Source organism: Sus scrofa, chromosome 7 (assembly GCF_054392235.1).
Source record: "Sus scrofa isolate SSC_HxYL_T2T_F1_AM1 chromosome 7, Sscrofa_HxYL_maternal_Yorkshire_Landrace_v2.0, whole genome shotgun sequence".
NCBI lineage: Eukaryota > Metazoa > Chordata > Mammalia > Artiodactyla > Suidae > Sus > Sus scrofa.
Window position 1 is genome coordinate 110,249,007 of NC_139389.1, and position 26,298 is coordinate 110,275,304.

The following is a 26,298-nucleotide window of genomic DNA, read 5'->3' on the forward strand; positions in this document are numbered from 1 at the left end:
CAGGCCCCTCGCAGGAAGTGGTAAGTACTAAGAAATTTGGTGATTGTGTTTTTGTTTTTGTTTTTTCTTCCCACCTCTCACCAATCAGGCTTGGATCACTAGATGCATAGTTCAGTTAGCAGTTCAGGTTGGCATTGCAATTCTGGAGAATTTAACTGATGCCACGATGCGTGTCTGTACGTCTGCAGTGAATAACTTTCTCTGGGCAGAGCAGCTCTGAGCAACTGGATTTCTGTGCCTGACCTTTCACCTTCTGTCGCGATTCAAATGCTGCTGCTCTCACACGACCTCAAGAAAACACCCAGACACTTTCTACCATGATGTGACCCTCTGCTACCCACTGAGGCTGGGGGGAAGCAACTCTCAGCGCTGGCCCATCTTTTGGATGAGCGTTTCTCACTTGCGACTAGACCTCCTGGTAGCCTCGCTTTCATTTTGCAGATTGTCCTTATTTAAAAAACGGTTTATTGAAGTCCCGTTGATTCCCCAGATTGTGATGATTTCTGCTCTGCGACAAAGGGATTCAGTTATACATGTAGCAGATTGTCCTTTTAATACTAATAGTTATAGCTGACATCGGAACAGTTGCTACTTGTCAGTTACCTGCATTCTTTAAGCCTCATGGTAACTCTTGAAGCAGGTACTGTACTGATTATCTCATTTTAGCTACAAAGACACTGAGACCTGAGTGTCTTCCCCACAGTCGTTCAGCCAAGAGCTGACTTGACTCCAGCTCCAGCCAGGTGCTTAACCACTGCCTAACCTCTCCTGTGGGCTAGGTGGTCGGATGCACAGACCTCCCAGTAGAGAAAGGCCTTTGGAGGGAGCTAAGAGAGACTTTGGGGTTTTGCTCTTGGAATCCTTTCGGAGAAGGAGAACTCACTTGATCATCCTTATTCGTCCACTTGTCTGGAAAAGTGTTGGAGACCCAGCTGTTCTCCTCCTCCTCCTCCTCCGCCGCCCCAGTCCCTTCGGTGTTCCTCTTTGGACGCAGAACTGAAACCCAGCCAGATTCTCTCGCAGGAATCTGAGAAATGCTGCTGGGCTCATGTTCCCAAATTAGGCCAGTTTCCTCATCCCCCAGCAGCTTCCCTCAGCTGGAGCCCCCGGCACGCTGCCTTACGTCTCTTGCCCTCCGCCTGTTCCTGCCTGGTCTGCCAGCGGGCAGTTATTTTCAGCCCAGCTAGGGTTATCTGCTGACCCTTTTTGGTGACATTTTTCTTCTTTCTCACAAAAATAGCTTTCCTAGATGAGTCACATTTTTCAGCCTTTTTCGTAGTCCCTCTCCAATGGGCTGGATGGAACGATGCTTCTGATAACGTCGTCGGAGAGGGATGCCGGGAATCTGATGCGGACCTGTTCACAGCCAAGGTGTTTTCCCACGTTTTGCCTTGAGGGCACGCTCGGCCCGCCTCCCTTTCGAGCGCTCCCTTGGGTGGGCCGGAGGGTCATCCCGGGCTCGGCCCCCCTCACGGGATTGGAAGTCGCCTCTCAGGATTCTCCTCCGGCACTTGCTTGGGCCCCTTCAGTGCCCAGCCCGGTGCACGGGGACAGCTCGTGTCTCCTTCTGCCACGTGGACAGCTGGCTTCGTACCAGTCCCCGGGGAAAAAGGTGGTGCTCGAAGAGCACCGACTCTTCTCCCCCTCCGCTCTGGGGAAGGGCAAGTCAGAAGCACCGGGGAGAGTTTATTGAGCTCAGTGCTCCATCAGGTTAGCTCTTGTCGTCATTATCCACACAACCTGGGCAATAGAAACCAGGAGCATTTGGTCTTTCCTCCCAGCTCTGCCTATTACTCGGTGTGTATCCTGGGCACGTTACTTAACTCCCCTAAGCCTGTTCCTCCGTGTTGAATGGAGGTTATGCAGTAGCTACCTCCTCGGCCTGTTGGAGGATTAAGTAAGAGAATGTGTAAAACCCTCAGGACAGCGCCTGCCACGGGCTAACCATCATTGTCGTTATCGGTGTCACATGAGAATTAGAAAGCATTGCCAGTTTATCTTCAATTGCCGTTCTTTTCAGGATAGAGTGATTTTTTTTCTTTTGTCTTTTTAGGGCCACACCCGTGGCATATGGAGGTTCCCAAGCTAGGGGTCGAATCAGAGCCAGAGCTGCTGGCCTACACCACAGCCGCAGCAATGGCAGATCCCAGCCAAGTCTGCAACCTACAGCACAGCTCACGGCAACTCCAGAGGATCCTTAACCCATTGAGTGAGGCCAGGGATGGAACTTGCGTCCTCATGGATGCTAGTCAGATTCGTTTCCCCTGAGCCACGACGGGAACTCCAGATATTTTTACTTCATAGCCCTAAGTAGCTTTTAGGGCAGGGAACATTTGGATGAGGAGTCCTTTGGTGAGAATTCTTTGTGCCACTTATGACTCATTTTATTTATTTCCTTGACCAGTTATTTGGTAATGCCTTTCAAAACCCAACCCTCTGTCTAGAGGTTGGCAGTCTTTCCAAAGAAAGAATAATCCTTAATTGCCGACTGTACATCATTTTGTTGTAATGGGGCATAAGGGTAGAAAATGAGGAAGGCAGGGGTGACTTTGGTGACCTCAGGGTCCTTGGAATAGAAGGTGCCATTCATTCATTTATGCATTCACTTGTGGAACTTGGTCGAGAGCTTTTTCTTTTCTTTTCAAGGCCACACCCACGCCATATGGAAGTTCCCAGGCCAGGGATTGAATCGGAGCTGCAGCTGCTGGCCCACACCAGAGCCACAGCCACAGCCACACCGGTTCCCAGCCGCATCTGTGGCCTATGCAGCAGCTTGTGGCGGCGCCAGATCCTTAACCCACTGAGTGAGGTCAGGGGTCAGACCCGTCTCCTCCTGGACACCAGTTGGGTTCTTAACCCACAGAGCCACAGTGGGAACTCCTCGATGGAGAGCATTCCATGTACCAGTCATTGTGTTCAAAGCTGGCAATAGTGATAAACCAGACTTACTTCCTGTCCTGCTAGATCCTTGATGTGGGGGCTGCAGAGAATTAAGTTCCGGTTGGGGGTGAACACAGAACAACATGGAAGTGCCGTCACCGAGCCCTCGTCCTCCGAGGACATCTGGAAAGGTGGCCTAGGAAAAAATCCTGTTGAGTTGAAACCTAAAGGGTGAGTAGAAGTTAGCCAAGGGGAAGGGCTGGGTAGGCCAAGCAGGGAGCATATTCCAAGTTGAGAGACGAGCATGTGCCAAGTTTTAGAGGCGAAGGAGAGAGCCTGGCACATGGGATTTGTTAGTGGAGCCATTGACTATACAGGTCATGGGTCGTGGTCCTCAGTGACTTTTATTTGAAAACCAGCCCCCTTGCCTTTTTTTTGACAAATGAACCATATGAGGCCACCATTTCGTATATACACTGAAATAACTGGTAATATTTTGAAGGTGAGACTGTGACCTTTCCTTGTTTTTCTAGCCTTGTCTTTCACTGCTGTGTCGTCAGTGCCGCCATGACCCTTCCCTATGCATTTGTGTTTTCTGGTCAAGAAAAACCTCTGAGATGTGCTTGAGCACAGTATTGATGCTTGGAACACTTCTGGCTCATCCTTTATAAGGAAGGGCTCAGAAGACCAGTAATTTACAGTGTCCATACTTAATTTATGTCCTAAAAATTCCTAGCTTCCTCTGAGGATAGATAGTATGTGTGTGTGTGTTAGATTCTAGTAACTCTAGGAGAGGAATGTGCCCATTATGGAAGTAACATTGAATTAGTCATGATCCAGTGGGATTTAGAAAATGTCTTTTGATTTCACAAAATAAGAGACTAAGTCACCCAGATTCTACTAATTACAAGTGTATGCTAGATGCTTAATAAAAGTATGTGTAAAGGAATCAGTGATATAAGCCCAATAAGTGCCTGTGACCTACTGTTGCGTTGCCTCCAGAGGGATAAGAACCCCCATCTTAGTCTTCAGTGTCCCCAGTCTCATCCACATGATTAACAACCATAGGTCATATCTGTTTACGACCATTCCAAATGGAATGGGTCAGATTCTATCGTAAGAATTGGAATTTGGTTTGACTCCTGTTTGGAGAAAGTGGGCTACTGGCTTATGTTCAGGAAATTTTTTTTTTTTTTTTTTTTTGGTATGTGAAAATTTTCATGGTAACGATATTTTTGTTGTAATGAGAATTGACTTATTTTCAGGCAAGATTCCTAGAGCAAAAACTTCTCAGAATCTTTGGCTGCGAATAGCATTCTGGTTAGGAAAAAAAATAGATCGAGGATTAGAGAAACGGTTTAAGCTACTCTAAACTCATCTGGACTGAGGCAGCGGCCTCATAACTGGTCTCTCCTTTTATATTGTACCCCTCCTGCAGCTCAGCCGGAGTGGCCTTATGAAAGTGTGTGTCACTCATTTTACACTTAAAACCCTTTCAAGGACATCCATTGCCCTTAGGATAACAAAAATCCCCGTTGCTTACTTTGCTCCTTTATCATTTGGGCCCTCGTAACCTCTCCAGCCTAATTTACACCTGCTACCTTGTTGCAGTCACAGGGAGTCTTGTCTTTGCTTGTACAAGTCCCCATTTATTCTAGTTCCTTAGAATACTGTAATTCCATGGAATAGGATAGGATAGGATAGCATGGGATGGAGTAGGATGGAAGGATAGACTAGAACAGAACAGGTCAGGTCCCTGGAATACTTACCTATACTTTTTTTTTTTTGAAGAAACAGCTATCACTCATTTAATGCTTGATAGAGGAATGGAAATAAATCCCGAAACCAAATATTACTTACCTATACTCTTTACTTCACTACTCCCTACTTCTTTGGGTTCAGCTTGAATAGCCCTTCCTCTATTTAAATGAGAACAATACCTTCTCATTTAAGTTCACTTCCCGTATTATACTCCCTTGTAGCTTTTTTTGTTGTTGTTGGCATTTTGTTTTGTTTCCTCTGTCATCCCAGGCACAGATGGTAACTGTCTGTCTGTGTCATTCGCTAGGTCCATCTCCCTCACTAACTGTAAGGTCCAGAAGCACCTGTTCTGCTCCCCTGAGCCTGGCACTTTGCAGGTCCCCAGTACCTAGTCATCCAGTGAATGAGGACCAGGTGTGGGGGGATGACATCTTTGGTTCAGGGGCGGATGAATTGGGGGCCTGTGAGACCACTAGCTGGAGAAGCTCAGGAGGCTTTGACGTGTGGGACTCATGTTTGGACTGGGCTCTGAGCTGCAACCAAAGATGTGGGAGTTGTTCGTCTTGAGGAGGTAAAGGAGAGTTTGTAGCAGGCGAAGAGAAGAGATCCTTAGACAGACCCCAAGCAACACCCGTGTTTAAGGAACACGCGGCCAAAGAACGGCTCATCAGAGGAGGCCGAGGAGGAGTGGCCTGAGGGGAGCCCCTGCGGTGTCCAGGGCCGAGATGAGAGAGTGCGTCAAGGACTTGGGGGTCAAGAGTGTTTGATGCCACCAACAGGGTCGGAGCAGGCGAGAGCGGGTCTATTTGATTTAGCAATGGGGGGTGGGGTGCCTGTACTTTAAGGGAGGGAGAGGGGCCCTTGGGACCCTTGCACGGTACCACACCCAGTAGCCGCTCAGTAAATACTTGTTGCAAGAATTCAGGGAGCAGATTGTGACCCTCACGTGCTCACCACCAACCTTAAAGGGCCTCCTCATCTCCTTCACAGACCTTTTTTGGGCCTTTTCCTCTGTTCCTGAGCCTCCGTTTCTCCTTTTCCCCTCCTCGTTCCCTTTTGTCTGGATCTCTTCTGTTTTGTATTCCTCACCAGGGATGGCAGAGAACTCCATGCGCCACACCACTGTTGGCCCCTCCATTCGTGTATATTTTTATTGACATATATAAAAGTTTTGTTCTTCTACTTATTTACTCCATGGACTTTGGATTTTCCCAATGCCAGAACAAATCAGATAACTTCATCTTCTGGTCATATAGAGCCACACACCTAGACAGCAAAGTGGTAATATTTAAGTGGCTTCAGAGGGTAGGAGCACAGAAGGAGCAACCGCCCTGCCTGGGCCTGAGGGAAGGAGGTGACCCTTGAGGTGGGTTGAAATGAATGAGGAGGGGTTGGCCAGGGAGAGGGACGGGCAGCAGAAAAAGCCTCTTCTGGCGTGTGCGACCTTCCAGGGCCTGGCATCTCTGGGACATCGAGAGCAACTCAGCATCTCAGGCCTTGGTTCCAGATGGAGGCATCTGGATTTCTTTTATGTGTTGTAGAGACTTCGCAGAGACTTTTACAGCAGGGGGTGATGCCCCTGACTTCGTTTTCTAGGAAGCTAAGTCTGGCCGCTCTGTGGAGGGGAGTCTGGCCGGGAGAGCTGGCTGTTAGGGAGACAGAGAAAGGCGGTTAGAGCCTCTCCTCCTGAGAGATGGAGAGGCAGGAACCAGGCAGTGTTCCCAAACGTCAGGCATTCCCAGGCTGTTTTCACAGTTTTGGGCATCCACATACCACTTGCATTAGTGTGAACATTCTTCTTTAAATCAGCTCCCTGTTTAAACTTAAATACATTTATTTTTGAAAAGAGACTACAGTTTGTCATAGTTATATTTTTTCCAGGACACGTTCGTATACACACATGGCTGCTTCGAAGAGGCACTTCCGTGTCCCACCTCTAATCGTGTCGTTTATGCCAGCGGCACATGTACTTTACGTTGGGAAACGGTAAACTGAAGCCTGGCAGAGTGGGGAAGGGGAGAGGGCAGTGCCCAGAGGCATTTTTCATGGAGGATGGAGAAGAGGTGGTAGCAGATTGGCTGCTGGAGGTGGGAAGGAAGGAGAGTGTGGAGCTGACTGCATGTGCAGCTGCAAAGACCTAACAGCTAATGATATTTCCGAGACTGAGAATTTAGGAGTCTAAGCAGTCGGGGGAGCATGAAGAGATAATGGTTTCAGTTTGGGGCATGTTGAATGTGAATTGCCTTCAAGATTTTCAAAGCAGTCGGTCAAGTAAATAGTTGAAAATTTGGTCTGGAGCTCAAGAGAAAGTTGGGAAGTGGGAATTACCAGCTTATGTCATATATTCTGGGGTCTCTAAGAAGAACTTCTAGGAAGAGCTTCTGATTCCTTTGTGGAGCACACCTTCTTTATGATTTCCAGGTACAAAGTGTGAGGGTTTTAAGCAGAGAAGAGATGCAGTCAGACTTGCGTTGTAGGAAGAAGGCTTGGGCAGTAATTGGTTGAGATGGATCCAGATGCTGTGAAACTTACACAACCTTCTTGAAGAAAAAGAATTCAAAATTAGGAATTCAACATGAGGTGTGAAAGTAAATCTTTATTTGTAACGGAAAGAGAAATCGCAGCCAAGTTACTAGGCCTTGGTTATATCCAAATTCCTTTCTGGGGGTCCTTGTTAGGCAGTGTATCAAGAATGCTTGCATCGCTATGCCTCCTGATTGAGAGCTCACTCCTTCTCTGTGTCCGGAACTCTCTGTACCTCCTGCATCCCTGTGCAGGTGTGGAGTAGACGATCGGAGATGGGAAACAGGGAGCCGAGGTAGGACTCAGCTGCGACAAACAGTGAAGCCTTCGTTTGAATGATTGTGCAGTTTCCTCCAACACTGCTCAGTGGGCTACGTATGGACACAGTGAAGGCATAGGGTTGGCTTGATCCCGTTTGGCGGGGGGGGGGGGGGGGGGGGTTCCTAGGGGAAGTGTAGGGAACGAATACCATCAGGACCACGGAAGAGAGCTGGGTTGATCGGGAAGGAAGAGAAACCTAGAAGGAAGTTCTTAGATCAGGAGGGGAGGAGGGAACTAGGTAGTTGAGACTGGAGCAGTTCCAGATTATAAAGTGCTTGGAAAGTGCTTGCAAAGGTCATTGGCCTTTGCAGGGTCAGGGACCTGTGAGGCTAAGCATTAGATGAACTGTTCATGTGAACATTGACTTTCCATAGAATGATGGAATTAGTTGTGGAGCAGGAATGTCCACAGTTTTGATCAATGTGTGCTCAGGCAATTATTAGTGACAGGGATGAAGGAGCCAAGAGAGGTGATGTCGCTGAACACGATGACTTTCAGAAGAAATGTTCCATAGTAATTTGAAAAAGTAATGGTCTAGGGGAACTTTGGGGAGTGAGGCAGGAGGGTTATCTTGGGACCCTGGTTTGCGGGGTTTTAAAGACCGAGCAGGCTCTATTTGAAAGAGCTGCAAGAGAAACGAAGTCCACGGGGGAAAGTCAGAATTTCAGAGGAGCAAGGAGGGGGAAAGAGTGGGCTGTGAATAGAGAATATCTCATCTGCTTGGGAACCATGGGATTGTGACCAGAAGGCCTCATTGGAATCACTGGCTAGGCTGGATTTCTTCTTATTATGTAGCATGTCAATAATTACTGAGAAGGAGGAGAATGATAGTAAAACCTTCTTTTCACAATGACACTTTACAGAAAGAGGGCACTGACTCATGTTGAATGTCATTGGTGACAGACTGAAACATTTCTGGTCACATGCCTTTACCCAGCATAATGGAGAATTATGTCACTGTGTTTGGCCGATTGCTTTTATATTCCGTTTTAATTCCTCCGTTGGCTTTTTAGGTAGAGCTTTTTATCTAATTTTTTTTAGTGGCTGCTCTAGGGATTCAAATAGTCATCTTTAACTTATCACTGGCTGGTGTTAGTATGATTCCACTTCACATAAAACCTGAGACTCTTGTGACGGTGTAAATCCATTTGTCCCCTTTTATCCTTTGTGCTCATGATGTCGTATATTTTAAAAGTACATACTTTAGGGGTTCCTGCTGTGGCACAGTGGGTTAAGGATCTGGCATTGCGGCAGCTGTGATACAGCTGTGGCTTGGATTCGATCCCTGGCCTGGGAACTTCCATGTGCAGCTGACAAAAAAAAAAAAAAAAAAAAAAAAAAAAAAAAAAATCCCCAAGCCTATGTACTTTATAAATGCTACCATACAATTGTCATTTCACTTTAAATAGTTGTCAGAGAAGTTAAGAAGAATGGATGGTCTTTTCTAGTCACCCCCGTGCTTACCATGTAATTGTTCTCCCTTTCCTCCTGTAGATACAGTTTCTGTCTAATGTTGTTTCTTTGTAGCCTGTAGAACTCGCCTTCGCATTTCTTGTCGTACTAAGAACAACTTCTCTGTGCTATCTGACAATATTTTTATCTTACCCGTGTTTTTGAAGGCTCTTTTGTGTCGACATAGAATTCTGGATCGAGCCTTTTTTTCCTTTCGGCACTTTAAAGACTGTCATTCCTCTGTCTTCTGGCCTCCATGGTTTCTCGTGATTGTTTGCCTATGTACGTCTTCTCTTCCCTCTGATTGCTTTAAAGATGTCCTTTTTATCTTCGGTTTCAGCAGTTTGACTGTGATGTGCCTTGGTGGTTTGCTCTGTCTTTGTTCTGCTTGGGACTTGCTGAGGTTCTTAGACCAGTAAGTCAATGTATCTCACCAGATTGGGGAATTGTAGGCCATTATTACTTCTTATCTTTCCTCCCCATTTTCTCTCTCCTTGTTCTTGGGATTCCAATTGCCTATATGTTAAACGGCTTGGTATTGTCCTATAGGTTTGTCCTGTGTTTTTTGTCCCTGAAACTTTGTTAATTTTCCATTTTCCTTTATCTTTTTGTTCCTCAAATTGCATATTTTCTATTGATCTGTCTTCAAGTTCACTGATTATTTCTTCTTCTGTCTACGAACTGAACTTCTCAGATATTGAACTTTTAAATTCTAAATTTCCAATTGTTTACATAACTTAAAAATTAGACTCCTCATTTGTTCATTCATTATGGCCATTTTTTCTTTTGAGTCGTTGAACATATTTATAATTGCTGCTTGAACTCCTTTGTCTGTTAATTCCAATATCTGGGTCATCTTGGTGTCTTTTTTTCTTTTGTTTTCTTTTTTGGCCACCCCATGGGCCAGAGATCAGATCTGAGCCACAGTTGTGACCTGTGTTGCAGCTTCAGCAATGCCAGGTCCTTAACCCAGCTGGGCCAGGGATCAAACCTGAGTCCCAGTGCTCCAGAGCACCGCTGATCCCATTGCACCGTAGCAGGAACTCCTTGGGGTCTGTTTTTGTTGCTTTTACTTTTTTTTTTTTTTTTTTTGGCCATGACCAAAGCAAACAGAAGTTCCTGGGCCAGGGATCAAACCTGTGCCACAGCAGTGACCCAAGCCACAGCTGTGACATTGCCAGATCCTTAACCCACTGAGCCACTGGGGAACTCTTGTTTTAACTTTTGACTGTGAGTCATATTTTCATGTTTCTTCACATGTTGAGTAATTTTTGTTAATACGCAGGACATTGTTAATAAAACATTGTAGAAACTCTGGATTGTATTACTTTCCTTTGAAAAGTGTTGATTTTTGTTTTAGTAGGCAGCTTAATTATTTGCAGGTCATCTTGAATTTATGAAGACTTGGTTTTAGACTTTGCTAGGTCAGGTCTGTTTTGGTTTTGCCTTTAGTCTTAGAGCAAATTCAGTAAACCCGGGATGCGGTCTGTACTCCTAAGGTGTGTTCTTTTCTGGGATTTCAATGGAAAACCCAAGGCGTGTACCAAGTACCTCTAACTTGGTGGCACTCACATTCCAATTCCTGTCATCCCTGCAGTGGGCAGCAACTGAAATCTTATCTCCACTCAGGTTTTATTTTGTTTTGTTTTAGCCCTTCAGCAATTGCTTTTCACTGAGTTTCTTGGAGTCTTCTCTATGTATGTGCAATTAAGGTATTGACTACGGGATTTTAGGGGAGTTTATATGCAGTTCTCGGGCTCCCTCCTTTGCAGGATTTCTCCCTGTATATTTTTAGGGTCTCAAACAGCCCCACATTTGTTCTCAAACCAATGAAACTACAGATTTCTGCTTGAATTCTAGCTGCTCCGTTGCTACCCAAACTGGAGAGTTCAATCAGAGGGCAAATCCACTTAAATATGGATTTTTACCCAGTGCAGTTCTTCTCTTCCAATGGTCAGATCCCCTCCAGTTTCCCCTACTGCTTTTGTTTGCCCTACAGGGCCTCCAAACAATTGTTTTATATATTTTGGCCAAAGTTTATACTTGGTATCTGTGTGAAGGTTAGTTAAATACAACCTGCTCCCTCATTACTGGATCCACAGCCTGCCCATTGCTTTTGGGTTGTTTCAGAATACACTGTGGGTTTTGTTTGTTTGTTTGTTTGTTTGTTTGTTTGCTTTTCTAGGGCTGAACCTGCAGCATATGGAAGTTCCCAGGCTAGGGGTCAAATCAGAGCTGCAGCTGCTGACCTACACCACACCCACAGCAACACAGGATCCAAGATGTGTCTGCGACCTACACCACAGCTCGTGGCAACACCAGATCCTTAACCCACATCCTCATGGATCCTAGTCGGGCTTGTTAACCGCTGAGCCACGAAGGGAACTCCCCACTGCGGGTTTTGTTTTTGTTTTTGGTTTTTTTCTGGTGGTACTGTTGGTAAGAAGAGAATGAGAGGGGTTGTTGCAGGAAGAGGTGGTATTCATTTTCCATTAGGATAATCGAGAGGGGCATTGGGCTACGTGAGCTGTTGAGACAGGAAGTGTCCTGACACCAGTGGTGGTTTAGGAGTAATGATCAGAAGCATGGGTATGAAAGAAGCTCAGAGACCTGGGGTTCGGTCACCAGGATGTAAGGGCTCATCCTTGCTAAGCACTTTGATGAGAAGTTAGTCTAGAAAGGGCTCTAGGGTCATAGACACAGAGAATAAACAGATGGTTGCCAGATGGGGGGAGGGGGAGGAAAGAAACAGGTGAGGGAGATGAAGAGGTACCAGCCAGTTTCCAGTTGCAAGATGAATGAGTCACAGGGGTGAAATGCACATATCGTCAATAGCTGTGTGATGTCTTTGTCTGGTGACAAGGGGTAACTGGACTCACCGTGGTGATCGTTTTGAAATGTATGGAAGTTCCAATCACTGTGCTGTGTCACAGGAACTAGCGTAGATCAATTATACTTCGAAAACAGAAAAACAAACGCATAGAAAAAGAGATCAGATTTGTGATGACCAGAGGAGGGAGTGGGAGTGGTAGGGGTGAGGAGAGGCGGAGTTGGACGAAGGCAGTCGAAAGGCATAAACTTCCACTTACAAGATGAATAAGTACTAGGGATATAACCTACAACATGATAAATATAATGAACACTGCTCTGTGTTTTATGTCAAAGTTGTTAAGGGAGTAAATCTTAAGCGTTCTCGTCACAAGGAAAAAAAAATATTTTTCTAGTTCTTTAATTTTGTATGTAAGGTGATAATCACTAACTTATTGTGATAATCACTTCATGATATGTGTAAATTAAATTGTTGTGCTGTATGCCTTCAACTTACATAGTGTGGTGTATCAGTTAAATCTCAGTAAAACTGGAAGAAGGAGTTCCCATTGGGGCTCAGCAGGTTAAGAACCTAACATAGTGTCCGTGAGGATGCAGCTTTGATCCCTGACCTCGCTCATTGGTTAAGGATCCAGCGTTGCTGCAAGGTGCAGTGAGGTCACAGATGTGGCTCAGATCCCGTGTTGCTGTGGGTATGGCTGCAGCTCCAGTTACACCCCTGACCTGGAAGTTACACCACTTCCATAGGCTCCTGGTGTGGCCATAAAAAGAAAAAAAAAAAAAAAAAAAACTGGAAGGAAAAAAAAGGCCGCTAGGCTTGGAGAGGTTGGCAGGGTTCTGCGTCCAGGGCAGGAGGTCCTCCTGTATAGCATCAAACTGAGTAGGAAAATTGCTTAAGAATATTCCCAGGTCATGCCTTTTGCATCAGGCTCTTGTCACCTGGAGCAATAGAGTGATGGCCTTCAGCCTCTCTTCTGTGAAAGAGAGCCCGAGAAATCAACTCTAAGCTTGGACTGATAGCTGAAAAAGAGATAGTGCATAGCACATTTTTAACACTAGTCTGCAGGACATTTTTACCAAAATGAGAAAACCAAGAACAATGCAGTATGTTCTTCATCACCTAATTTATTCAACTTAAAGGACCATTCTTTATTCTGGTTTTGTCCTTCCTAATTTGGGGAGGTTGAAAAGATCCCTTCTTTCATGAAATGGTGGAAAGAGGAAATAGTGGTGGTTTCTTTTTTTAAGTTTGTTTTTTGTTTTTTAGGGCTGCACCCGTGGCACATGGAGGTTCCCAGGCTAGAGGTCGAATCGGAGCTACAGCCGATGACCACCACAGCCACAGCCACACCAGATCCGAGCTGTGTCCGTAACCTGCCTCACAGCTCATGGCAATACCGGATCCTTAACCCACTGAGCAAGGCCAGGGATTGAACCTGCATCCTCGCAGATCCTAGTTGGGTTCGTTAACTGCTAAGCCATGAAGGGAACTCCCTTTTTAAAGATCCATTAATTCCATGTCCCACCCCCACCTCTCCACAAACAAAATTTGTTTTTTGAAATAACTGGCTGTCTATGAAATCTACAAGTTTAGGAAACACAGTTCTGGATTATTAAAAAAAAAAGTTTTAGGGTTACTTAGGTCCGTTGCAGTGTTGTGAGGGGGTAGGTTTGCCAGTCATGACCTTGCTCTATGCCCGGAGCCTCTCCTCTTCTCACCTCCACGACCACAGCAGGCTGAGAAACCACCTGTGATGCCTGTGGTCTCACTGCGGTGAACAGAGTGGGGATGGGGCCAGACACTCCTCTCTTTCCCTCACAGGACCAGGAGTGTCCCCCAATATTCCCACATACCCTGTAATAAAGGCACCCAAGTCCCACATCTCTGTAGACAGTCCTCAAAGCGCCCAGTACAAATGCCTTGGGTTAATTCTTCCAGGCACCCTCCGCTTCCTTTTCATCATTGCCCTTGAGGCGTTTCATGAGAGATCAGGTGTTATTTTATTTTATTTTTTTATTTTTATTCTTTTGTCTCTTTAGGGCCACACCTGTGGCATATTGAAGTTCCCAGGCTAGGGGTAGAATAGGAGCTGCAGCTGCCAGCCTGCACCACAGCCACAGCAACAATGGATCTGAGCCTCATCTGCAACCTACACCACAGCTCATGGCAATGCCGGATCCTTAATCACTGAGTGGGGTCAGGGGTTGAACCCGCATCCTCTTTGGATACTAGTCAGGTTAGTTACCATGGAGCCACAACGGGAACTGCCAGAGATCAGGTTTTAAAGCAGCAAGGGTACAGCTTGCCCCTGTGCTGCCCACTTGCTGCAGGTTATCGCCTTCTGGATTCGGTTGAGGTAGCAAGTCTAGACTGTGCTTATCCAAAGTCACAGGTGCCGGGAGGGGTCGCTTCCTGGAGCGCTGGGAACTTACACTCTCAACACCGTGGGTGCTTCCCGTTACACACCTGCCAGATGGGTTCTAACCAACTGAAAGGTATTAAGAGAATGAGATAAACATAGAGGTTTTGATTTATGATGCAAGTTGAAAGGAATGTTTATTTTGGCTGAACTGCAGAAAGCATGGGAACAAGGCATTTCTTCGTAAGTGTCTGGAAGGTGTAGCCCCGAGAGAGCTGATTTGGGATGACCCAAAGGGACATAGTTGAGGTTAAGAGGATGCCACCCGAGGTAGGAAAATCCAGGACGATTTGGGGTCTGAAATCTGCTCTTTGGGTCAGCCTCTGCAACACATTGCTGGCAGCCCTGTCCATGAGTCATTTGAAGTGGGCAGTCTGATGACCATGTATTGAGATATGGGATATGGGTCTTTTTATTCCAGGGGGTGTGGGAATGCTGGGGGAGTGTGATCACCGGACACTGTGGTTGTCTTGAACATCTCACTCACTCCTCGGACCCCAGGAACTGTGGTTTCCTCCTCTTGGTTCAGGCAACTCAGATCTCTCTCTCTCTCTCTCTCTCTCTCTCTCTCTCTCTCTCTCTCTCTCTCTCTCTCTCTCTCTCGCAGTGGAAGCCGGATCAGGTGGCCGTTGGATCCCTGGAATGAAACTTGTGCGAGGCCGTCCCAAGAGAAAGGCGTTGCAGTGTTTACCTCCCCATAACTTCTCATTATCTCAACCCTGGGCATCCACGATTATTTTCCCCCAAAGGCTGCATGTCATGACCATTATTAATTCTGATAAATAATATAGTAGCCACTGTTACTACCACTTACGAAGTGTCTGCTCTAAGTGCCATTGTCGGTCTCCCGTGTTTACGAGACTCATGACTATTTTCATGTTGTGCACAAGGAAAAGAGGCCTCGTGCAAGTGTGACTCGTCCGTCCACTTAGCTTGAAAGTGATGATTGCAGACGTTGAACCCAGACTGTTCCTCCTTTCCCTCTCCTCCCTTCCCTCCCCTTTAAACTATAGCTTTTCCCCTTTATCTCTTTCTGGAAGCGTCCCTTTCTTCCTCTTTGGTTCCTCATGCTTCAGAGCTTCCGTGCTGTTGGTGTGTGGAGAGTATCTGCGGCGTGCAGTGAAGACTCAGCTACTTTCTAAGTACCGAGATTTGTATTGAATTCAGCCTAACAGAGTCCGGCCCAGTGCATAGGCTGTTAGAGTTTATTTTTGGCATCCCTTTCTAATCCTGACTTTACCCATAACCCTTCCCTCAGCTTGCCTCACGAAAGAGGTGAGGGTTAGACCAAGCCTCTTGCTGGTCCTCCTGTCTTACTGAACATATTTATATTATCAGTGGATAGAGATTGCAGTTGTCCCCTGGTGTCTGCAGGGGATTGGTTCCAGGACCCCCGTGGACGCCAAAATGCTCAGATGTCAAGTCCCGTTGTTGGCCCTCTGTGTCCATGGTTCCTCATCCATGGATTCAGCCAACCATGGATTGTGTTGCACTGGGGATTCTGCAAAGTAACCCTGCTTGGAGTTCCCGCTGTGGCACAGTGGGTTAAGAATCTGACTGCAGTGGCTTGAGTCCCTGTGGAGGTGCAGGTTCCATCCCTGGCCTGGTGCAGTGGGTTAAAGGAACTGGCGTTACCGCCGCTGTGGCATAAGTCGAAGCTGCAGCTCGGATTCAATCTCTGGCCTGGAACTTCCATGTGCCGTGCATGTGGCCATTAAAAAAAAATCCTCCTAAAACCCTGAGACTTTGGCATATAGTAAACCCTCAATAGATGTCGGCTCTTATGGTGATGATTAGCTGGATGTTAGTTAAAGTATTCTTTCGCATCGCCTGGGTTGGCTTATTCACCACTAATCAAGTCTTTGTGCTTTGCTTACATATTCTCGGTAACCTTGTCTTCTCTATTTTTTGTCCCCATCCCCTTCATACAAGTTCAAATGGGTGATAACTGTTTCCTGTCATCATATACATCTTTTAGGGCTACATTCCCTCCCCCTGAATTGAAAAGACAGTTCATAGACTCGAAGAATCACAACATTATAGAACTGGGAGGAGTCACCTCTGCTGTGAACTAATCAATGGCAGAGTCAGGGCTCGAACCCAGCAGAGAAGCAGTCTGACATGTGTTCTTTCTACCATGTCTTTTCTTACTGAAGTCCCACATATCCATGTATACACAATTAAAATACAGTCCATGGAGTTCCCGTTGTGGCTCAGTGGTTAACGAATCCGACTAGGAACCTTGAGGTGTGGGTTCGATCCCTGGCCTCGCTCAGTGGGTTAAGGATCTGGCGTTGCCCTGAGCTGTGGTGTAGGTTGCAGATGCCGCGCAGATCCCGTGTTGCTGTGGCTCTGGCATAGGCTGGTGGCTACAGCTCCAATTAGACCCCTAGCCTGGGAGCCTCCATATGCCACGGGAGCGGCCCAAGAAAAGGCAAAAAGAAAAACAAAACAAAACAAAAAAAACAGTCCACAGCAGATTGTGGGGGTGGGAGGCCCTTTTATTTAGAAATTCATTCTCCCATCATGTCTAGCTCTGGCATCCTAACTTTTGGGGTGTAGAGTTGGTCTCTGGTCCTCAGGGTGCTGGTGTTAGGAATTCCCAGCCATGACATGGAAAAACTTCTCTGTTCCTGTTGAGCACAGGTCGTCCTAGAGCAGATATTTCCGTAAACAACCCTCCTACTGGTGCCCTCCTCCTCAACACCCCTGTCTTTTTTCTCTTGTGAACCTAAACTTCATGCATCTACTTTTCCAGTTTTAGCTTTTCATTAAAATTGGAAACATCCAAGAATGTATATATGTATGTATGACTGGGTCACCTTGCTGTACGGTAGGAAGTTGACAGAACACTGTAAACCATCTATAATGGGGAAAAAAAATCATTGCAGCCTTAAATAATGAATAAATAAAACAAAATTGGAAACCTCCAGAAAAGTAGAAACAACAATACAACAAACAACCCCACCGCCTGGATTCACCTGTTTTCAGCATTTCCCACATTTGCTTAAGTGATCACTTAGTTTAATAAACTGTCTTAAAATCTGTATTGACACGTTTTAGATGTAACTTTTTGCTGAATTATTTCGAAGCGAACATCATGGCATGACCCTTAAATACTTGAGTATGTATCTCTAAGAACTAGTGGTTTCCCTAGAAAGCCACGGCTCTGTACCCGACACTATCAGCAATTTCCTAACGTCACCTATGACCCAGGCCATATTCATTTCCCCCAGTCGTCTCTGAAATGTCTTTTATAGCTATTTTTTTAAAAAACCAGGATCCAATCAGGAGCACTCCACCAGGTTTCTCTCTCGAGCCTCTTTTAATTTGGAATAGTCGCCAACCCTCCCACCCCGACCTTTTTAATGGTTTTAATGTTTTGAAGAATCTGGGCCAGTTATTCTTAGAGTTTCCCTCATCCTGGATTTTTCTGATTCTTTCTTTCTGGTGTCACTGATGTTCCTCTCTCACCTGACCTGCTGTGAGCCAGAAATCAGATTAGAAGTCTGACTCCCTACCACGGAATGCTCGTGGCAGTTTAACTTCCTGGGTGGCTGTGCTTCAAGGGTCAGCACATCACGGCCCTGCTGTCCCTGTACTGAGTCTACTCACCAAGAGAGGGTGGCGAGAGGTACCTCTGTTGTTCAAGAGCAGTGCCTGCCTCGTACCTGGCACGTTGTGTGTGGGCTGGGTCTTTGGCACCAGGAGAATGTCTGATTCGCTGCCAGTCAAGCTTTCACCCAATGGCTTTAGCATCTATTGATGATCAGGTTTCTTTCTTACACTTAAAAAAAGATTTTTGCATTCTGTTCTGTCCATTTCGGCTTGGAAGGGCTGTATTTTCTCACAGGGCTTCAGTTATAAGCTTGGATGGTCCATTATCTGCCTTGACCTGAAATCCATGAGGAAAACGAGGAGTTGAGGCTGGAGGAAGAGATTAACAGAGATGGGACTGTGCATGGTGGACAGATTTAAGGAACGAACGCCAGCCCTGCCCGTGTACGACCGTGTTGAGAAGTGTTAAGGCTTCTCTCTCATCGGGCATGTAAGAGCAGCTTTCCTAGATCTTCTTTCAGGCTGCTGGAGAAAGGAAAGGACGTTTGTTTTTAGCCAGTAATCCAGGGTTGGACCCAGGAGGTGTGTTGACCCTAGAAGCTGGAAGGGGGTAGGTGTGCTGCGGATCTTGCTCAACTGCATGTCTTTCCTGTTGGGAACTCACACGCTTGTTTGGACCGACTTTTTGAAACAGGCTGCCGTTTGGATTTGGACTGATTCACATTGTGGGGTTTCTCCAGGACTTTCGAGCGTATGTGAGAAGTTCCTAAACTCAAAAGGCTCCTTTTTTGGCACTGCAGTATCTTTTCTATTTTGGCATCTTAAGCATCTGGGGGAACCAAATAAAGACCAGTGACAAGTCTAGCCCGTAAGGCTCCCTCTGACTTGGTAATTCCAGTTAGTTGAATCCCGGCCCATTCGGATGAGACCATATAAAGCGGCTGTTTCCTGAATTTCCTGCTCCCTGCCTTCTCATCGGCTCCTTTTTGTAGAAAGCTGGTATTTCAGGCCCGCAACCGCCAGTCACGTGCTTTCGACTCTTTACTCGCTGCCATTCCTGCCGCTGTTTATTTTCGGAGAGAGCACATTTTTGTTTCTCTGCAGGAGCTATGCAGGGTCCTGCCCCCTGCGTCCATCAGGCGGCAGTCCCGGCAGGCTGTGCTGGTTTCCCACACTCAGAGACGTGACTCCGGCTTTTAAGAGAGAACACGAGGGAGTCACTGCCTACGGGCTACCGTCACCCGTTCCTATTTCTGTCCCTCCTGGTGTGGCACGTTTTAAGACTCTCTCTTCTTCTAAAACAAGTTTGGGTCATGTTACCTTGCGGTACATCTGCCAAAATTGGAAATGGTTTTCCCAGCAGATGTCTTGGGGCCATGCCTCTGAATTTCAGAAGCGGAGCAATTTAAAGAATAAACCGGGCCTTTTGAATTCTAGGTTTAGGTCCTCTCTTTGTGGCTTTTAAGGTCATTTGAGCTCAGCTCTCTCCCACCCATCCAGGATTCCACCCTCACCCCCTCCAGCCCGCCAACACAGGGGAAGGAAACTGATTTCCTCCCAAGTCGTAGCTCACACAGATTGGCAGTGTCTTCCCAAGTGCTGAGTCAAGAAGGATTCTGGAGCTGGTGGGCTCTGTGATAAAAGCGCCACAACTGTCTTAGATTAAGTTTCTAGTTTCAAGGATGAAACAAGAGTCCATTTCTTCTCCTTTAAATGCCCAGGTCATCACCCAGAGAACTCAGACACAGGGTTTGAGAAATAATACATCTCACATTCACGTCTCCTCTTGTCCTCCGCAGACCTGGTGGGCAGGAGAGGGAAGGGCTCTTGGCCCGAATGGAGGGGTGACACCTCCTCACCACTCCCTGGGAGGACGTGGCTCTGACAGGCTCCCAGAGACCCCCAGCATCTGATCTGTCATCAAGGGCAGGGAGAGCACAGTGGTGACAGTCCCCAAAGGAGCAACAGTAGCATCTTGGTCTAGCGTGTGTCTTGTGTTTCTGATCGACCTGGGGGGAGGGCTGGAGAGCCGGAGGGCTCTTTTTGAAACAGTGCTAACTAGGCATCTAGATGATGGCATCATGGCTCTCTGGGCCGCAGCCAGACATTCAGGGGCCGGACAGTCCATGCAGAAGAACCCATCAGACCTTTTAAATTGTATTGCTAAAAGCCATTCATCCACTTAGATGTCAAACAGACCATTTGCACCTAATTTTAAACTACTCCATTATGCTCAAGTTGCATCAGCTTTCCCTGGCAGCCTGCACTGGACAGTGTCAGGTGCTGAGGACCTCGGGCCCCCTGCCAATACAACAGTCAGTGAGTGGCATTGCCACAGCCTGCGTGTAGTGTGCCACCCTGGTGTCCCTGCACCTTCTATCTGCTTTTGCTTCTGGGATGCTTTTCCTTTGTGTTTCTGCTGCTCTTCCCGACCCAGGGCAGGCCCCACTTACTCCACAGAGCTCCCGTCAGTCTCCCTGTCCTCAGTACCTCCCGCGATGGTGCAGTTCCGTGTAGCCTTCCGTCACGTCTCACAAGCTCACATATGCCTGTCAGAGCGCGGTCTGAGTGATGTCCCAGGGGAGCGTGGCCCAGGAAGGATCACCAGCGGTGACGAGAGAACTGCAAGGTGGAGGGGCACTCCCAGGGCCGGGTGTTCCTCCTCAGCCTCACCCAGGACCCTGGACGCAGCCTCTCCCTCGAAGGACTCCCAGCACAGCCTTCCCCACGCCTGCCTCCCAGCTCCAGTGTGGCCTCTTCAGCTTCAGATTAAGCCTGACGCCCAGTCCCAGAGGTCCATGCCCACACCCTGCCTCCCGCCTCCCCGGACGGGGGTCTCGTTGGAGGATGACGTCTCTGCTTTTTCTAACTCACCCGGCGTGTATAGCAGGGTGCCCAGCTCCCCCCATCGGAACAAGGATGACGTCTGGGGAGGAGCCTTTGTAACTTGGTGACAGTGCTTAATTACGTCTGGCTCAGGCAGACAGGGTGTTTGTGTGCAGCCATAACAAGACTCATTTACCAAAAAAAAACCTTCTTCTCCTTGGACTCAGGGTCCCGCAGCATGAGCTGAAGGATTCCCCGTCAAGACAGATACCTCCCGCTAAATGGCCCAGCCCTACCTTACAGAGGGCTGAGTTCTGCCTGCCCCCCAGCGACTCCCCCTGAACTTGGCCATGACTCTCGGGGGGCGCAGGAAGGCAAGCACAACCCGGCCTTGTTTTGAGCAGAGACATTCTTTGTTACCCTTCCTCTCCCAGGCCATCTCAAGGCCCAGTAGCGTATGTCGTTTTTACAACATGCTGTCACCTCCTGAAGCCTTCACTTATTAGGGCCAAAGCCCCTTTGATGTGGGGACTCGTTGTTAAATTCTGGCTTCAGAGAAGTGACTCACTCGTGTGGTGGTCTCTCTCTTTGGAAGTTGCTGTCCTCATTTAGCAGCTGGCACCGTTTTGCAATGGAAAGAAGATAGGAGAAAAACGTGTCTTTGTGTCATCTCTGGGCAGGAAGGATTCTCACTCATCCTCCGAGAGCCGTGACTTCCTGGCGTTTGCGGCTAACGAAGTAAAGCAGATCACTTTGGGTTTTAGAATCTTCGGGAACTTGGTCAACCATACGTTGCTTTAGTAGGCTAAGTGGCAGCTCAGGCCAGGCTCAGAGGAGTCTTCTTTGCCCTTTCTTCCAAATGGTATAGTATATTTTATTGCACGTGGCGTAACCTTTCGTATGTTGGCATTGGTGACGGCGATGATGATGAGAGCGGAAAAGATAGAGCCGTTATGAGGTGCCAGGCACCGCTCTGAGCTCCCACCAGGTAGTCGTGGTTTAATCCCTCAGCAGTTTAGCGGCTATTCAAAGGAGCGCATTTTGACAGAAATGTATGCCACTTACATTCGCCTGCCTCCCAATCTCTCACAGTCCCTTCCCAGTTCAGTGTCTGCTCCTCCTGTCCCCATTGTCACCCACACCCCGTGGCAGGAAACAGGTGCCAAGGCCACCAGGTCCCTTCGCTCCTTCTTGTGAACCCCGAGTGAGGAAAGTGCCGAATAGACCTGGGCCTCCTGGCGTTGTGGCCCCATCGATTTTACGTGGGTTCCTCTGTCCTTCCCCGCCCCGAAGAAAGGGAAGAAAGCAGAGAATCCCAGCTCTGAGAGTCTAGTTCAGGGCTGCCAGATGCCCGCAGGGCTGGGTAGGGAGCCGGTGAGTGGAAGGGCGCCTGGGGGTTAGACCCAGGGCCACCCTCAGTCTGCGCACTGATGCTGTAAGAAAAGATTGTGCCTCCAACCAAGAAATATGCTTGTTCGCACGTTTCTCAGAATACCTGACACTGCTTTCGTTTTCCCTCTTCCAGTAGATGTAGGAGCCGAGAGAGAATTTTGGGTTGGAAGAGCCCAGTCTACAGAGGGCAGCTGCTGCTTAGCCTCAGTGTTACTGGAGTTTCCAGTTTTCTGAGAGAAGCCAGAAACGGATGGGTTTTTTTGGCTGCACCCGCCACATGTGAAAGTTACTGGGCCAGGGATCAAACCCTGCCACAGCAGCGACCTGAGCTACAGCAGTGATAATGCCAAATCCTTAACCCACTGTGCCACCAGGGAACTCCCAGGAAACTGATGTGTTGTGCAGAAATCTTACAATTTTTTAAAAGGTAGTTTAAATTTTAAAACAGACAAAACCCACTGTCTGCCCAGACCAAACATGCCAGTCCTAGTTTGTGTCCACATTCAGAGATGCACATGGTCACAAGGTGGTCTTACCCTTGGGAAAAGAAAAGTGCAATGTTGGGAGTAACCACTGGGATGGGTGGGTTGAGAGTCTGACTGCAGCAGCACAGGTTGCTGCTGAGGCGCAGCTTTGACTCCCTGGCCTGGGAACTTCCATGTGCCATGGGCACAGCCAAAAAAAGGAGAAAAAGGAAGGAAGGAAGAAAAGAAGAAAGAAAGAGAAAGAAAGAAGGAAGGAAGGAGTGAGGGAGGGGAGGAAAAGTGGGATGTTCCCTGCAAAAGCCTAAGGATGATGATAGCCGCGGGCCACACTGATCTGGAACCTCCTGGAAGGGCCTGATATGGTTCAGTTTGGTTCTCTTGCACTTGCAGTGCCTTACGTACTGCAAGAGGTCAGCAAGACAAGGTCCTTGGTCTCGGCTTATCCACAACTCTGGCCTGTGGTCGTTGGGGCTTATTCTGATGCCTGCTGGTGCTCGGAGTTCCAACACTCAGTGCTGTCTGAGCAGCCTGACCTCTGAACTCCAATTCCAGATTCTTGGGACAGAGAACTTGGTCAGCTCTGACTGGGGCAGACTGGTGCACCCCTGGTTCGGTCCACCATGTTTCAGGGAAGAGGGGTCACGGGATGGAGTTTCTCCATCCAGCTCAGGGACGGCTGGGGGTGGGTGACAGGGACCCCAGAAGAGGGTGTGTGGACTAGGAAGCGAGGGTGGGGATCTCTTAGGACCCTGAGACAGAAGCCAGAGCTCATTTTCTGCTTCTGCCTGCTGGTCATTCCTGAGAGTACCCAGCCCCCACACAGCTGCATTCCCTGCCTCTAGTGCAGAAAACTCAAGTTCGTTTCCTCTCAAGTGCTGCTTAGGTTTCCCAGGAGCTAAGTTGGATGCAGGCTTTCCAGGACTTGGCTTCTTCTCCATCAGGCCTTTCCAACCGGTTCTGCCTCTCCCCACAGAAAAGCCCAGTCTCTGGACGGAGCACGTCCCTGGCAGGCTGGGCTGGTACCAGAGAAGCAGGAAAGGAAGTGTATCTTGGTGTAAAATAAAAATATCAAAAGTTAAAAGGTATTTGGGCATGTTGAGGGGATATTTTCTTTAAAAGCTGCAAGTTGGGTTTTAAGCAACAGATCGTAAGGACATTGCAGTGATTTTAGCCCAGGCGTCTGCAGACCACATACTTCCTGCCAAGTTGGGCCCGCTGTTTGTTTTTGTGAAGTTTTATTGGAACTCTCCACACCCAGGTGTTTACCTCTTGTCTGTGGCTGTTGATGGCCCTGCAGCATCAGAGTTGAGCAGTTGCAGCAGAAACTGTGTGGCCTGTAAAATCCAAAATATTTACCACCTAGCCCTTTATGCTAGACGTTTGCCAGCCATCATTTTAGTCCTTTCATCTAAGTGTCTCCTCAGACCGAGAACAACAGTTATGATTATGTGAAGTTCCTGGAAGAAGAAAGTTAGTATCTCTGCAGTCCTAGGTGATTGAATATAGGGCAGGTTCTTGCTCTTTCATCCACTTGGGTGTCTGGATGTACCCACTGCAGGTGAATGCTCCCTGCCCAGATAACTTGAGTAGACTTTTAAGCCACCAGTTTGGTTCATGTCTTTTAAGCAAGGCTTTCTCTTATATCTTCACTTTATTATTTTTCTGTTTATAGAAGTAATATAAGAAATTCCCTGGTGGCTCAGTGGGTTAAGGATCCAGCACTGTCACTGCTGTGGCTGGAGTCACTGCTGTGGCACAGATTCGATCCTTGGCCTGGGAACTTCTGCATGCCATGGACATGGCCCTCCTAAAGGGGGTGGGGGCAGGAAACAAAGTAATGTAAGTTGTCATTAAAAAGAATTGGAAAATGCACAACAGCATAAAAAAGGGAAAAGAAATTGCTGTAATTCTATCACTGGATCTCCTTTCATTCATGTACTTGAAGCTAATTAATACTAGATGTTGTGTATTAGTAATCTTTTCACAAAATCAGAAGCATGTACCTACTGTTTTGAGACCTGTTTTAAAAAGTTAACACATTTTGAACTTTTTCTTATCATTAGGTATTCTTTTTTAACACAGTTCTTCTTTACTGCATAGTGTTTTCACATGGGTATTCTGTGTCTTAGCTAATTCCTCATTGCTGTCCATTTTGGTTGCTTCCAGTTCACCATTCAAAAGTGACATTATGTTTCTCTCTCGTTGTTTCCTGGCGGGTAAATGCCTGGGATTAGATGTGCTGGCTCAAAACGTGTGAGCATTTCTAGGACTTTCAGTAGACATTGCCGGATTGCTCTCCAGAAGAGCATGAAAGCACCCAGATTTTCATACTATTGTATTTTTATTTGAAAGGTTTTGATAGTTGGTTAGACAGTTGGTTTAAGTGACCTTAACCTCAGCCCGTTTGCTTGAACACGGATGTCGAGTGATGGTTCTTCTGGTTTCTCTTCTTTTGCAGACTCCCCCTCCCAAGCCTCCCCGCCGGCAAGGAGGCTGGGCCGACTACTCCATGAAGGCTTTCAAGTGAGTGCCACCGGCTGGGGGAGGTGCTGGGGGCCCTCGGCTCCTGTGTTCTCTGACTTTTCATCGCAGCTTTACTGAGATGTGGTTCATGTACATTGCAGTTCACCCGTTTGAAATGTACAATTCGGTCTTTCTTAGTGTGTTCAGAGTTGCGCCATCATCACCACAGTCACTTGTAGAACATTTTTATCACCTCCCCCCAAGAAACCCCATACCCGTTAGCAGTCACTGCCCATGTCCCCCAGCCTCCCCAGCCCTAGGCACCCACCACCCACCAGTCTGTTTCCTGACCCGGTGACTTGCCTCTTCCGGGCATGTCATACAGGTGGAATCACCTATGAGGTGGTCCTTTATGATTGGCTTCTTTCACGTGGTGTAACGTTTTCAAAGTTCATCCGTGTTATGACATTCTGTGTTGGTAAGTTACTTTCTGAACAGAATGGAATTGCCTATTAGCAAAGACTGGATTACAAATCATTTTGGTCTTTAATCCCTAGCACTAAATCTTAGATGAAAGGTAAGCCAGTATACACATGTATGTGTGTGTGTATTTACCACATCAGTGGGATGGCCAGTGATCGATTGAGTTTAACTAAAGGTAAACTCAGGAAAAGAATTTCTTTTTCTCAAAGAATAGACATTATTTCTGTTCAGAATTTCCTTCAGCAAATTGTTGCCTTCAAAATTATTATCAAAAATTTTTTTCTGATTTTCCCCCCTTCATCCTCCCTGCCTCTCCCCAGCTCTTAAACACACATACACACACTTTTTTTTTCTTTGCTGAATCATTTGAAAACAAGATGTAGTCACCATGATATATTACCTCTAAATAGTGCAGCCTGCGTCTCTAAAGATGAAGGACATTCTCCAAATAATCTCAGGATAATTTTCACATCTGAGATATTTCATAGTGATTTAGTAATATTTAAGATAGAGTCTCTGTATAATTTCCCCCAGTCATCCCCAGAATGTCTTTTGTAGTTCCGGGATCCAACCAGAGTTTACACATTGCGTTGGTAGTTCTGTCTCTTTTTAGTCTCTATAATAATTTCAGCTCCTGTTCCCCCCCACCCCCCGACACCTTCACTCAATACATTGAGTTTTTTGAGGAATCCAGGCCGCTTGTCTTATAGAATGTCTCACACTCTGGATTTTTCTGATTCCTCACAATTAGATTCAAGTTAAAGATTTTTGGGAAAAAAAGAAAAGATTTTTGGCAAGAACAGATGATATGAGGAGTTCCAGTCGTGGTGCAGTGGAAACAAATCCGACTAGGAACCATGAGGTTGTGGGTTCGATCCCTGGCCCTGCTCAGTGGGTTAAGGATC

The 26,298-nt window shown here is 47.1% G+C and overlaps 1 protein-coding gene across 12 annotated transcripts in view; it reads left to right on the top strand.

Moving 5' to 3' along the window:
* The window catches only part of IFT43 (intraflagellar transport 43), a 131,969-nt gene that overhangs the window by 12,825 nt on the left and 92,846 nt on the right, over window positions 1-26,298 (top strand). For 10 of the 12 annotated variants that reach the window (XR_014811185.1, XR_014811186.1, XR_014811184.1 and 7 more), the window contains one exon: window positions 24,906-24,970. Coding sequence is in view for 5 of the 12 variants with exons in the window: in XM_084969885.1 (XP_084826011.1) it covers window positions 24,906-24,970 (65 nt within the window). In the remaining 7 variants the exon portion in view is untranslated. Of the gene's footprint in view, window positions 1-2,964; window positions 3,112-14,793; window positions 17,236-24,905; window positions 24,971-26,298 lie in introns of those variants that run through there. The other 2 variants (XM_084969884.1, XM_084969887.1) reach the window with 2 other exon arrangements.